The 14056-nt window shown below is 43.5% G+C and overlaps 1 protein-coding gene across 4 annotated transcripts in view; it reads left to right on the top strand.

Annotated features, from left to right (window-relative positions):
- Window positions 1–14056, top strand: part of MAP2K5 (mitogen-activated protein kinase kinase 5) — a 268034-nt gene that overhangs the window by 240100 nt on the left and 13878 nt on the right. Inside the window, exon 22 of one of the 4 annotated variants that reach the window (XM_058427172.1) lies at window positions 3411–3988. The exons of 2 other annotated variants lie outside the window; for them this stretch is intronic. In XM_058427172.1, coding sequence (XP_058283155.1) covers window positions 3411–3581 — 171 coding nt within the window. In that variant the 3' untranslated portion in view covers window positions 3582–3988. One more of the 4 variants, XM_058427171.1, reaches the window with a different exon arrangement.

The following is a 14056-nucleotide window of genomic DNA, read 5'->3' as shown; positions in this document are numbered from 1 at the left end:
TCAAGTCAGATCTCTTAGTATGATGATGACTCGCCTGTTTAAGACCGTAGTTATTTGAACTCATGTCTGTAATGCCTCTTTCGTGTTTTATTGGACTGTCATCTTCCTAGTGTCTTGTTTCAAGGCACAGTGAAGCTGTGTAGCATTCATTGAGCACAGGAAGAGTTTGGTTATCTTGGATGCAGTAAAGTGGATCAGTTGGGCTGCTCTTCAGTGCCATGCCAGATTTGCGGCAGCGGGAGGCTAAGGTGGGTCTTTAAAGTATGTTACACTTTAGTTCCTCATTGGCCATGACTCAGCTCATTAGAACTTTCTGTTATTTGGGTGGTGCCCTCAGCCTAAAAGAGCCTCCGCTCCCCTCCCCTGGAAGGTCTTGGTCCTCCTCCCTGTGGCTTTTCCCTACTCTCGCCTTCACAGTTGCTTGCTCCCTTCTCTGAAGCCCTTCTGCATGTATTGTGTCTAGGTTGGAGCAGCATTTAATTATATATTCATCTTATGACCACAAGTTAGTCCATGTAGTACAGCGGCTCTCAACCCTAGCAGCTCATCAGAGTCACCTCAGAGGTTTAAAAGGCAAAAGAAAAAAAATGCCTGGATCCCAACCCAGATCAAAGAAACTCCGGCCAGGGAGAAGGTACTTTTTTTTTTTTTTTTTTAACCTTTAAAATTCTCTAGATGATTACAAGGACAGCCAGAGGGGAAACTTGCTGGTTTAATACCTTTTTTCTTCCACTAGATTGTAAGTTCCTTGAAGGAGGATCATGATCTTATAATTCAGTGCCTATCCTAGTCTACTGTCATTTAGGCAAAACAGTGTTGGTTGCACATGCTATTCTCTCTAATCCAATCCAGTAAAACACTGTACAGATAAAGTAGACACTAAACAGACAAACAAGACATGTATCTGGTTCTCCAGGAACTCAGAGTAAAGCTAAAGAAGCTAATCCAAGAACAAGCAATCCCTGGACATTACAATATACAGTATAAATTAGGGTGGCCACACTAGAATACATGGCCAGATAAAAAAGGTTTTTGTTTGACTTCCTGCTAGGAGAGGTCATCTAGGTTAGAAAATTTGGTGCCAAAATAATAAAATTTCTAGGATGTTGCAATATTTGCAGGGATAATATTCAAAACATTTAACAACCAGTATAGCATGAGGATTACCGATCAGAACCAGCACCAGGGTTTAGCCATCCCACCTGGATGTATGGACAGAGCTAGGAGGTGCTAACCAGGTGGTGATCAGCAGCACATATGATCTTTGGTATGCATTCTGACCACTTGAGAATTTACCTCAAGCAAGTAACTCCACATCCAGAGGTTATTAGAGAGCCGAAACCTAGAGGAGACCTCCTGGCTAGCACCATCTTTGCCTGTTAGATTGATGACAGGGGACCTGAAGGTTTTTATCTGTCAGCACATCAGATGCATGCCACCCACTCCCCAGCTCTTGGGAATACCGGATTCGGTTGAAAAAGACCAGAGACATTCAGCCGTTTGTGGGAGAAATATAAAAGGATCCTACAGCTAGTCCCTGGGATTTGGGAATTGCTGTTGAAGGTAGCAAAGTTGTTTTCCTGTGAGTACACACCGATAAATAGATGCAGTTCTTATCAATTATTAACCAGTCTAACCGGGAATTTTAAGAGCTGGGGAAAATATTAGAAAGCTCCTATTTACAGTTGTACCAGCTGGATTTGTTTAATGGGTTGTTTGCTTTTTAATTTGTAGCAGTTTTGAGAGAGACCTTTGGGAATTGTGAGTCTTGTGGTTTCGGATACAGAGTTATTTGAGGGGCCAAATCTGCCTGCAGATAATTTGAGGTTCACTTGGCCATTTAGAGACTTGCAGAAAGGCAGTAGAGACATTTGGGCCTACCGTCCTCTATTTAATTTTCAAGATTAGAATTAAACATTAGGCCTTGGTCTACCGAGAGACATTTGCTGGAGCGTGGACTAGTTTCTTTCCAGTATCCTGGTTTACCGTTTCTCTGTTCTCTTCATATAAATGGTCACTGATTCTGAAGTAGGAGAATAGGTACCATTCATTTATTTGTGCAAAGGTTCCCTTGACACAAATGAAAATGGAATTTTCAAATGTAACCCGATTAACTCTTAATTGTTAGCCTGTGTGTGTGTCTTAGCTTCCTCAGAAGGCTTCTGAATGGCCTGCATCTCTTTCTAAATTTGGGGGGGAGGGGGATTCAATTAATAGCAGGACTTTCTAATTGTGGGATTGGTGTGGAGTTGACAAAAATTTGTATAAATAGGGTACATTTTTTCCACTTAAGGGGGCTGTGCTGAAACATTTTTAATTGGATTTTCATGGTGATTGACAGCATTTGATTATGACAGTAACTTTATTTGGCTGGACTGCTTTAGCCTCTTGTTCAGATTTTTCCATCAAAGCTCTTTTTTATCCTCTGAATCCCCAGTGGAGCAGCAGTCATTGTGGAAGAGCCTTTTAGCACCTTTGTTGTAGCCATCCCTGGTGATGATTGGGCCCAGCTGGTAGTAGATAAGAAAATGTTCCTTTCACAAAGAGGCAGTGTCTCCTGCCTCTGCGGTTTCAATAATTTTAAGAGCCCCCAAAACCTGTTGAGGATTAGAAGTAGCTTTAGATGTGAAATGAGTGTTAAGTATTAGTAATCGGGAGATTAGGGCCCCAGGGACAATGAGAGATAAACAACTGCAATTAAGGCAAATCTGCCGATGTAAACAAAATTTAGCAGAAACAGATGCCCTAACCATTTTGGGGGATTGATTTGAGGGCACCGAGGAATCGATTTTTGTCTTGTTTACACTTTCAAACCCCTGTGATATACTGGAAGGCTAAATATTTCATACAGCCTGATTTTAGTTAATTTTTTTTTCAGCGCCTCACAGTAGGCGCCTCTCTTCTCACAGTGACCAGGCCTGAGTTTATTCAGCATTCACAGGGAGCAGCTAATTGTCTATGAAGGGCCCCCGTGTTTAAATGGGCTTGACAGGAATTTAAATTTTGTTTCAATCAACCCCTGTGCTCACAGCCTGCTCCAGTTTCTAATTTTTAAATTAAACACGACTTTTTTTTTAAGCCACAGCTTTGCCTCTGGAATACTCTCGCTCTAACTCTGGGGAAGGCAGATCGGCAACCCTGGAATGCTGGTTTATGCAGGGCCCGTGGCACCAGCTCTGCACTGGAAAGTCCCTTCTCCAAAACAAGCTTTCCTCCCCCTGTCAGGGAGGTCGGCAGACCTTCGGCTGGGCGCTGTCTCCTTCCTGCCTTCAGAAACGGCCCCCTTTTCAGCTCTCCTGTGCAGGCAGCAGTGCCGCATCATCTGGAAAGTGGGTTAAGCACCAAAGGAAGGTGTAAGGATGGCTTTTAGGGGACTGGCTGAATTATAACCCACTGCACGTCTGGTGCAGATTTGTATTTCAGAAGCCTTTTCTACTGTTGTGAGACATGGAGAGAAGCCGATGTGGGAATCACAGATGTGCATTTCAGTCTGCATTCGCCATTTTTATGTCTTAGCATCCGCTCTGTGCCGAGCATCCTGCCTGACGCCGAGGAGGCAGCATGTCAGCCGCAAGTCCTGACCCCCCAGCCAGCTCACAGTCCAGTGAGGAAGGTGAGGGTAGACACAGCCAAGCACAGGATAGAACATGAGAATCGCCAGAGACCCCCCCTCACCTTCTCCTCCCACCTTCACCTACCTCTTCACCTCAGGCCACTCCTGTGGAGTCCTGTGCTCCAAATTTCTGGCAGTCCCCAGATGCATGAGGCATCCTCACACAGTCATGTCTTTGCTTGTGCTGTTTCCTCACTGCCAGATGGTGAACTTCTCAACCTCCGAAACCCAACTGGCACAACCTCTGTGAAGCTTTCCTAAGCGTGCTTCAGTTGGGTTGAGGACTTCCTTTTGCCTGTCACCCTTCACCCTGGTAATACTTCTGTTAATGCACTCCTCACGCTTTGTGGCAGTAACTTGTGGTAACAGTCAATAAAGGAGACCACAACCCCTCGAGGAAGAGATCATGTCTTATCTTTGTATCCTTAGCATCTAGCCCAGTCTCCAGCCTGAGTAGAATGCTCAAATAAATGGTCATTGAATTTAAATGATATGAGTTTAACAAGTGAAATGAATTTCTGCTAGGGGTATCTGGGGAGGCTTTGAGAATGGAGTGACAGGTGAGCTGGGACCCATGGACATTTGGGTATTTATGTGAGTATATTACTTTTCTGCACACAGATGTGAAAGGCAGCTTATATCATAAGTAAAAGTACCAGAGCCTCTAATAGCCACACTAGCCAGTATTCATACTACAATTTATTTTCTCTAAACAAACTTGAAGAGATTGAAGTAACAATTGCACCTAACTTGGGGCTGAAGATGAATCCAGAAAGGATCCTGTTTTATAATCTTTAAAAAATTGATTTATTATATATAGAGAAATGGAGCTAAACATAAAACATTTTAAACACTTAAGTTAGAGCATTCTTTCATCTAAGTTATTTCATTTGACCTTCACATGAACACTATAAGGATTATTCTTATTCCCATTTTACTGATGCATAAACTGGGGCTCAGAGAGGTTAATTTCCTTGCCTAGAGTCACACAGCCAGGAAGAACACAGGACTGTCCTACTGCACAACATCAAAGCTACACCCATTGTTGCATGGTAGGCAGAGGATTGTTATTGTGGTTTAGAGAATTTCCACTAAGTCAAACTATTTCTTGCAGTTAGAAAAATAAAGCTAAATACAAATACAGGACCACACGAAGAAACTTGTAGGATTTCAGCAGAGTGTGCTTGTGAAGCCAGTGCCCCTGTAGGATGCTTTGCTCAACTCCCTCCCTATGGTCCCTTCCACCTTGATGCCACAGGCTGCATCTGCAGGGCCGTGGTCGAGGCAGAGAGCAGATGGCTGCACACACTCTCCACCCATCCCCAGGTGGCAGGGGGGCCTGGTTGAAGCCTGAACCTCAGTAGAGACAAAACACAAAAGAGAAACTAATTACCAACAGTTTGCACCTGGTCTGTTAGTTGGTTATCAGAGGGGAAGCTGTGAGAATTTATGTAATCATTGTTTCTTTGGTTTTGGCAAAAACTGAGGGCAGAGTGTGTCCTGACAGCTGTCTGGTCACAAACCTTTCCACCTTTCCACTTCTGCCATCATGGGTATAGAAATGGGCAACTTCCAAGCGATGATGTTCCTCAAGTTTGGGAGAAACTACCTTTAACTCAACAAACTTTTTACTGAGCTCATTTGTGTTTAGCTGAACTCGGAGTATGGGCTGTGTACCAGTGGTAGTATCTGAACTGTTTGTTGTTTTTTCCCTGAGACAGGGTCTTACTGTGTCACCTAGGCTGGAGTGCAGTGACACGATCTTGGCTCACTGCAGCCTCAATCTCCCAGGCTCAGGTGATCCTCCTACCTCAGCACCTGCCCTTCCTTGAGTAGCTGAGACTACACATGAGCAACACTATGTCTGGCTGATTTTTGTATTTTCAGTAGAGACGGGGTTTCCCCATGTTGCCCAGGCTGGTCTCAAACTCCTGACTTCAAGTGATCCACCTGCCTGGGCCTCTCAGAGTGCTGGGATTACAGGTGTAAGCCACCATGCCCGGCCCCGAACTGTTTCTTAAACACAGGAAGATAAGGAATTTGTGCCAGCATATAAATCAAGCCTGTCTGAAAGCATTCTGTTTAGTTCAGTTCAGCTTTTTGGAGCAAAACTTTGTGAGCGAAGGAAGCTGTGTGCGGTTCACATTGCAGCATGGCTACTTGTATCATTGCAGGCCAGTAGCAAGCAGTTCACAGGACGACTACTTGAGTGGCACAGCTGTAGGGAATACAGAGGGCGATCAGACACTAATCCAGCAAACACAAATCCATCATACATGCAAACAAAGTAGTCAAGTCACACAAACAGGAAGCCAAACAGTCGGGGTCCATCCTGAAGGGAGAGGGGAAACAGCGAGGAGAAGACAACCCACAGATGTCCACACCAACACAGGTGCTGGAGGCATGGAGGCAGCAGGGGCCCTGGCATGGAGCCATGACCTCGTTCATCCTATGACCTTGATGGAAGGAGTGGAAAGGTAGAAGGGTTTGTGATCTGACAACTGGCAGAACATGTTGTGAGTAAAGCCTGGAGAGGCTAAGGATGGTCTTTCAAAGCTTGCAAATCAGTTTATGGGGTGAATGTTGACAAAGAAGCAACCTGGGAAACTGGAAAGAGATTGAATTGGATATCAGAAAATATAGCTTCAAGTACAGGCACTACCTCTAGGAAACTGGGCAGGCAACAGCTGTTTACTTAGCCCATCTGAGCCTGAGCTGCTTCATCTGTAAAATGGGGTAATGATACCAACCTCACAGGGGGCTTTTAGCTGTTGGGTTGTTTTTTTTTTTTTTTTAACTTACAGAAGATGGAGTTTATGAAAGTGTTTGTAAACTATGAAGTGCGAGACATATGTGGGGCACGAGGTCATTCAGCCTCTTTGGGTCATGATTTTCTCATCTGTCTGATGTTCCTGGGTATTTCCAGCTTGTTGCCTCTTGGAAGATACATGTGTTTAGGGAAGTTTAATGTGACTTAGAATAAATTATATGTATGTCGGATGTTTGCAGTTGGTGTACACTGAATTGGTAGTCTCTTGGGGTGGTCTCTGTGGTTGAAAATCCAAACAAGATGAAGCACATTCCTCCCCACTCACTGGAAACCATAACTTTTCATGTCTGCCCGTTATTATCGGTAAAATGTAATGAGCGTCTTGTTGGAGGGAGTTATTGTAAACCAGTTAATCAACAAGTATTTGTTGTCCAGGTGTGTGAGGTGCCGTGATGGGTTCAGAAAGAATATAGGAAACACTTATGTCTCAGGAGCAGACTAGACATGTCCATTGGCAACATTTAGAGAAGGTAGATGAGTGCCAAGCTGCTGGCTTGGGTGGTGCAGGAGCTCAGGGAACAGTGGCCGAGGGGCCATAGTAGTCAGTGAGGATGCCTGGCTCGGATCTGAGTACAGAACTTGGAAAGTGGTGGTACAACAGAAAGCCAGCTTCTCCCCTCCCTCTCCCTTTCTCTCCTAGCTGTCCATCCTGCAGCGTGTTACTGAATGCTCTCGACCTCTAGTTCCTTACTTACAAAAATAGAGTATCGCAAAGCATGAAATTTAAGTGAGATAAAAATGTTAGACACTTAGCACAGTGTCTGGCATAAAATAAGTGTTCAATAAATGGTAACCATTTTTATCATCATTGTCATCATCATCACTGCTAATAACAAGAGGGAAGACATTCCAGGGAGAGAAAATGGCACAGGCTGGCCGGGCGCGGTGGCTCACGCTTGTAATCCCAGCACTTTGGGAGGCCGAGGCGGGCGGATCACGAAGTCAGGAGATCGAGACCACGGTGAAACCCCGTCTCTACTAAAAATACAAAAAAATTAGCCGGGCATAGTGGCAGGCGCCTGTAGTCCCAGCTACTCGGAGAGGCTGAGGCAGGAGGATGGCATGAACCCGGGAGGCGGAGCTTGCAGTGAGCCGAGAGCGCGCCACTGCACTCCAGCCTGGGCGACAGAGCGAGACTCGGTCTCAAAAAAAAAAAAAAAAAAAGAAAATGGCACAGGCTGAGACCGGACGGAACGAGGATAGTGAAGAACCCACCCTGGCCAAAGCAAAAAAGACCCTTGGAAATGATGGGGTAAAGTTAGCTGCATGGGGCCAGTGCAATCTGGAAGGGCTGTTCACACCAGAGAGTAGTGGGGCAGTTGGACGCTTTTGTTGGTTCTTAAGCAGGGAAGTGGCTGGTCAATGATAGACAGATAGGCAGGCAGGGCGGACAACAGGACTGATTCCACCTGCCCCAGGTGGGCCAGACCCTCTGGCTGAAGCTGATTCGCGCATAGGAATGTCCTGACCCTTTGGCTGTTTCTCAAATTTTGCGAAGGTCTCTAGCCAAAAGAATGGGAAACTGAGTTCAGCGCTTGTAGCTGTTTGGCAACATGTCACTTGTCTCTCTTTCTGCATCTTCTTTTCTGTGTCCTTTCTGTCACTCTCAGGGAAAATCATTAGTATGCTAATCTAGCTAGCCATCATTTTAACACTGACCTTTGCTAACCTGCCTTTGCAATTTCAGGAACTATGTTTGACTTTTCTAAAAGTAACCTTAAATTGTAGTCTTGTAAGAATTCCAGAGCTGTATCCTTCACTCCTTCTTCTAATGAGGTTATGACCAAATGCTCATTATAATTGCTTTAGACTCCTTTTAATTTTCAAGCTTATTAATCATAAGAAGAGTTATTTAAAATTGCATAAATTAATCTTAGATTAAAAGCCCATCAAAGCCTCGAAACAATTAAGAATAAGTAGGATTTCCCTGGGGCAGCAAGTTTTATTTTAATATTGTAGTCAGGTGGATATCAGAACCTTGAAGTATGGTAGTGATTAATGTATGCAAAATTTAAATGAGATTTTTTTAAATGGCAAATCTAAATCACATATTGACCTAACTGTGGGCTTTAACTGCATTGTCTGTCATATATTTAAACTGTTTACTAATCAACATTTTAATTACAGCATGTGCTGGCAGACCCTAGGACAAATAAAATCTAGCATTTAAAAATGTTACTGCAGTCTATTACCCAAAAATAATAAGGCTTTTAATAAAATTGGGAAAAAATGGAGGAATGAGAAAACAGTAAACTTTCTTGGCACAGCAGCGTCCTAAGGTGTGGAGACTGTTCTGGATACTTCTCAGCCCCTACTCTCACTTTGAAATTCTGCTGGTCTGAGGCAGCTTCCTCTTCATGGAACTGCAAGTGTGTTGCCTTTGATGTTGATTTATATGTAATTAGGGAACTACTTTGCTTTATATATTTGAGTCCCTGGTTGCAAGCATTATTTGCTTAAACAGTGTATAGCTCTGGGGTCCCCAGGCCTTCTCCCCTTTTTTTAATATGGAAATAAGATGTTTCCAGAAATTTGATTTGGCCTCAGCCAGTCAGCAGCCTTTTGTCCTGCCTTGCACTCACCTCCTTGTATCACTGCTGGGTTATACAGGCTGTCCCCAGGAAGGTGGCCTCAGGCTGTCTTAAGTTTGGAAAGTATTTCTCTATTTTATAAATACTCTGCTTCATTACTGAAGGTAGATGGGTAAGAGAGTCACCTTGAGCAACTTACTTCACCCCTGGAAACTTTAGTACCCACTGCATGGAAAGGGGATAATAGTGACCAATTTACTGTTTCTGTTTTTGTAAAAAGGCAAATAAGGTGAAGCACATAAGCACTTAACATAGTAGTTGGAAAATAATAGGTTCATAAGCAATGTTTATTCCTGCCATCATCATCATTTATTTGCTAAAACTAGTTTTTAAATTATGATTAAAAATTTGGCCAGACATGGTGGATCATGTTTATAATTCTAGCTCTTGAGGGGCTGAGGCAGGAGAATCACTTTAGCCCAGGAGTTCGAGACCCGCCTGGGCAACATAGTGAGACCCTGTCTCTACAAAAATTTAAAAATTAGTTGGGCATGGTGGCACTGCCTGTATTCCCAGCTTCTCAGGATGCTGAGGTGAGAGGATCACTTGAGCCCATGAAGTCGAGGATGCAGTGAGCCATGATCATACCATTGCACTCCAGCATGGGTGACAGAGAGAGACCCTGTCTCAAAAAAAAAAAAAAAAAAAAAATTACACAGTACAGAAGGATATACAGTAAGAAGTTAGTCTCCTTCCAATCCTCCATATCCTCCAGCCCCAATCTCTAGAGATATGCATTGTTAATAGTAGCTTGGGTATCCTTCTAGAAATTTTAATTCTTTTTATTCTGCACTTTGCTTTTTTACTTAGTGTATCATTGAGGTCTTTCCATATAATACAAAGATCAACCTCATTTTTAATGGCTGCATAGTATTCCATACTATGGATGTATCATATTTATCCAGGACCCTGTCATAGAATATTTTGACTATTTCCAGATTTTTTTGTTATTAAGACAGTGACTGTGTCTCTATGTATACATCTTTGTATACTGGATATGAGAATGTTAGCTCTTCTTCATCTCTTCTGATACTAAATTATCAGATTTTAATCTTCGCCAACCTAGTCAGTGGCAAAATGGTATCTAGTTGGCCAGGCGTGGTGGCTCACGCCTGTAATCCCAGCACTTTGGGAGGCCAGGCAGATCACCTGAGGCAGGAGTTCAAGACCAGCCTGGCCAACATGGTGAAACACCATCTCTACTAAAAATACAAAAATTAGCTGGGCGTGGTGGGGGGACCCTGTAATTCGAGCTACTCTGGAGGCTGAGGCAGGAGAATTGCTTGAACCCAGAAGGTGGAGGTTGCAGTGAGCCGAGATCGCACCATCGCACTCCAGCCTGAGCAACAAGAGCGAAACTCTGTTTCAAAAAAAAAAAAAGATCTAATCATTTTAATTTACATTTATTTTATTAAGTATGAGGATTAACACTTCTTTCATATGTTCATTGGCCACATTTTTTTTTTCACATTCTTTGCCTGTTTTTCTGTTGAATGTGTTGTCTCTTCCTTCATCTTGTTGAAGATTGATTTTTCCATCTAGACAGTGAAGGGGGTGGACACACAATTTCCAAGGCCCCTTCCCACTTCTGCAGTCTGTGGTCCAGGCCCGAGTGTCCTTTGGGCAGCATTTGCACTACCAAGGTGCTGTTTGCTCATGACCTTGTCGAGCAACATTGAGGTTGAATAGCCAATAGCTGAGGGTAAACTACAAGAGAGTTGTTTTCTTTTCCCTTTGTTTGGTTGTGTATCTTTCTTCCACTCTTAAAAAAGCAGGCTTGGAAATTGCAAGGCAGAGCTGGATTGAACTTCCTTTAAAGCAGCCTGTAGACATCAGGAATATTTATTTCTTCTATTTGTTTTAAGCCTGGAAAGACTGTGTGGTTTTCTCAACACTGTCCTGATGGAGCCCTGACCAGCAAGCGTGCAATGCCCCTAGCCCTAATGTGCCATTAATGATAGGTTAATGTACAGTATAATGTTTTTGGGACTACGGGTTCATTACACTTCTGAGTGTGAGGTCTTTCCACAGAGCGCCCAAGGTCCCATTGCATTATATCATGCAATAAAAATACCCTTTTCATATCACACACTAATAAACTGTATTTGAAATGCTGTCTGAGGGCACTGCCGTCTTGTCTATAGGCTGTGCACAAATGCAACAGTTGGGATTCCTTTTTTCTATTTTGTGGTTTCGTTACATGGAATTCTAAACCCAGAAGTCTGCTCATTCTTGTTTTAAATGGGGAGCAAGTTGGGTCTTCAGGGCTGAGGCTCTGAGGAGGGGCTGCTTACTGAGTGGTGAGGGTCCTTAAGATGTGGAGAGCAGGGCCTTTAATTCTCTACTGCAGCTGTCAGGAGAGCCAGTCACATTAAAAAAACAAAACAAAACAAAACCTATGTCCTAATGTCTGCCACACTTAGTGCTGAACATGTGTTAGGTGTTATAAAAGTTTCCTTAGAAAAGGAGTATGATAAGTACTGCAAAATTTAGGCCACTGATAGTCATGACTACGGAACTGCCTCTGGGCTAGGAATTTCACACACACTGTCCTGTAAATTATTACCTGTCTACCCAGAGAGAGCCCCTCACGCCCTGAATAGTCCACCTGTGAGACATCCGAGCTGCAGCTGGGCAGGAGCCAAGCATCTTCTTTTCAAATGCACATGGCCCTAGTGCCCTTCTTAAGTTATTCATACTTTCCTGTGAATTGGCTTAATGTCAGCAGTTAGCTGGCATCAGATGATTTTGAAGCTTTGGAAGAGGAGACTCTTCTGCATTAAACAGGAAAAGGGGCATTGGAGTTGAGGGATGAGGCAAAGACTGAAGGATCAAAGGGCTTCAAATCACCTGTTTCATATTTTCTCTAGGGCAGACTCTGACTTTGTCATGCAGGGGCTCGTTTTGACCACTTGTGGAGTGTGGGGAAACACTGACCTGTGAAGGCCAAGAACCTCAAGAAACTTGGGCTCAGGCATCATTACCATCTTAGAGTGCAGTGTCCTTGTTTATAAAATAGGTTATCATTTACTTTCTGATAGGGCTTTTGGAGATCACGTGAACTAATGTAAATGAAAGCACCTGGCACAGGGTAAGTGCTCACAACTGGCTGCTATTATATTGCACATCATCACAAAAGGCACAGGTTTGGGAGCTGACATCCAGTGCAAATCCCAGCTCTACCTTGGCCAAATCCACAAATTGAAGGAAGTAACAGTAATGCCATCCAGCTACTTCATGGGGTTGTTGTGACACTGAAATAAGATAATGAGCTCGAAAGCCGCTTGTAGAATGAAAACCCCCTACTCAACTGCTGGTATCAGTAAATATAAGCATTTCTGTCTCCAAATCAACATATTCAAACTGGGTCGTCTTTAAATAAATATCCTTACAGCAAAGGCAATAGGAGCAGCTATTAGGAAGATTCACTGGTCTGTTCCCTTCACCACCAGGGAGAATGTCATGGCTGCAACAAAGACTTATAATAGCACAAAGCCTATAAAAGTCAGGGCAATTCTTACCTCCTACCTCTTCATAACAACAGAGCACCAGGCAGAGGAGGGGCAGGGCCAGGTCTCTGCTCACCTGCATTGGTGAGAAGAGAGCCAGTACCTGCTCAATGTGGACAGTATTGCTTAGAACAGTGGTTGGAGGTCAGGTTTGCAAAAGGAGGTTAAGATCAAAGGAACTGTGTTGAAGGGTTGAGTTGGTCTGGTGGAAAGAAAAAACTAGGACGTTGCTAAGACCCTCCTGCAAAAGACTGGACCTTCTGGCTCTAGGCAAAGTCCCCTTAATTGTTTTGAGAAGAGTATTTAAATTTCAAGGATAATTAGTTTTTCTTTCACGGGGTATAAGGTTAGACTAAACCTTTTATTTTCAGATGTGAGGACTTTGAAACCCTTGGATACACCTCTCAGGGGTTAAATCTGTCTTTGGGGCTACCAGAACTTGAAAAATATTGCTCTGTATCAAGAAAACCAGAAGTGACAAGTTCATTTAAAAAGCCTGGTTTGTCATTGTTTATCTAATTTTCGGAGTTGACACAGAAAATTAAACCAGCTGACACTCACTCTCTGACCGTCTCTCTGGCTCATTTCCCTGGTCCTTTCCTACCTGACCTTGCAACTACAAAATGCTCCAGACCCTAAAATATGAAACTTCCCACTGAGTTTCTGAGTCACCCTGCCGTCATTCCAAGATTATGTCATAGGATGTCATCCCTAATGGTATTAAAAATCAAGATGAAGTTATAAATCTGCTCTGTGAGGTATTTCTTTTCCGCCCCCTGCTTTGACCATAAATCTTAAAAGTAATCAAACTCTCTGCAAAGAAGCCAAGGTAAACTTGGGCCTAAAGTGGCCCCGTATGTCTTTAATGAATTCAGAGGATCGGCAGGCTTGTCTGTCCCTGTGAGATCACAGGGTGCTTCATGGCAAACTTTACAGAAAAGTGGGCAAAGTGAGCGCCTTCATTGTGTTTAATATGGATTTTCTAAAACTCACATGGCAACATCATAGGTAGATGAGCTGCTCCATGTAAGAAGATTATTCAGATAACTGTAGTGTATTCTTTATAAAATCAAACTTTAAAAAATTACAAGCAAGGCCGGGCGCGGTGGCTCACGCTTGTAATCCCAGCACTTTGGGAGGCTGAGGCGGGTGGATCACGAGGTCAGGAGATCGAGACCACGGTGAAACCCCGTCTCTACTAAAAATACAAAAAAATTAGCCGGGCGTGGTGGGGGGCGCCTGTAGTCCCAGCTACTTGGAGAGGCTGAGGCAGGAGAATGGCGTGAACCCGGGAGGCAGAGCTTGCAGTGAGCCGAGATCGCGCCACTGCACTCCAGCCTGGGTGACAGAATGAGACTCCGTCTCAAAAAAATAAATAAATAAAAATTACAAGCAATGGGTCTTGAATGTATTATAACACTTCTCTATCCTCTTAAACAGATTACATGCATCAGGATTTAATTTTTTAAAAAATTAAATTTACTTCCAGCTACTCAGGAAACTGAAACGAGAA

This window comes from Hylobates moloch, unplaced genomic scaffold, assembly GCF_009828535.3.
Source record: "Hylobates moloch isolate HMO894 unplaced genomic scaffold, HMol_V3 SCAFFOLD_14, whole genome shotgun sequence".
In the NCBI taxonomy this organism is placed as follows: domain Eukaryota; kingdom Metazoa; phylum Chordata; class Mammalia; order Primates; family Hylobatidae; genus Hylobates; species Hylobates moloch.
The sequence above is the reverse complement of the archived record's forward strand: the minus strand, read 5'-3'. Positions and strand labels throughout refer to the sequence as shown.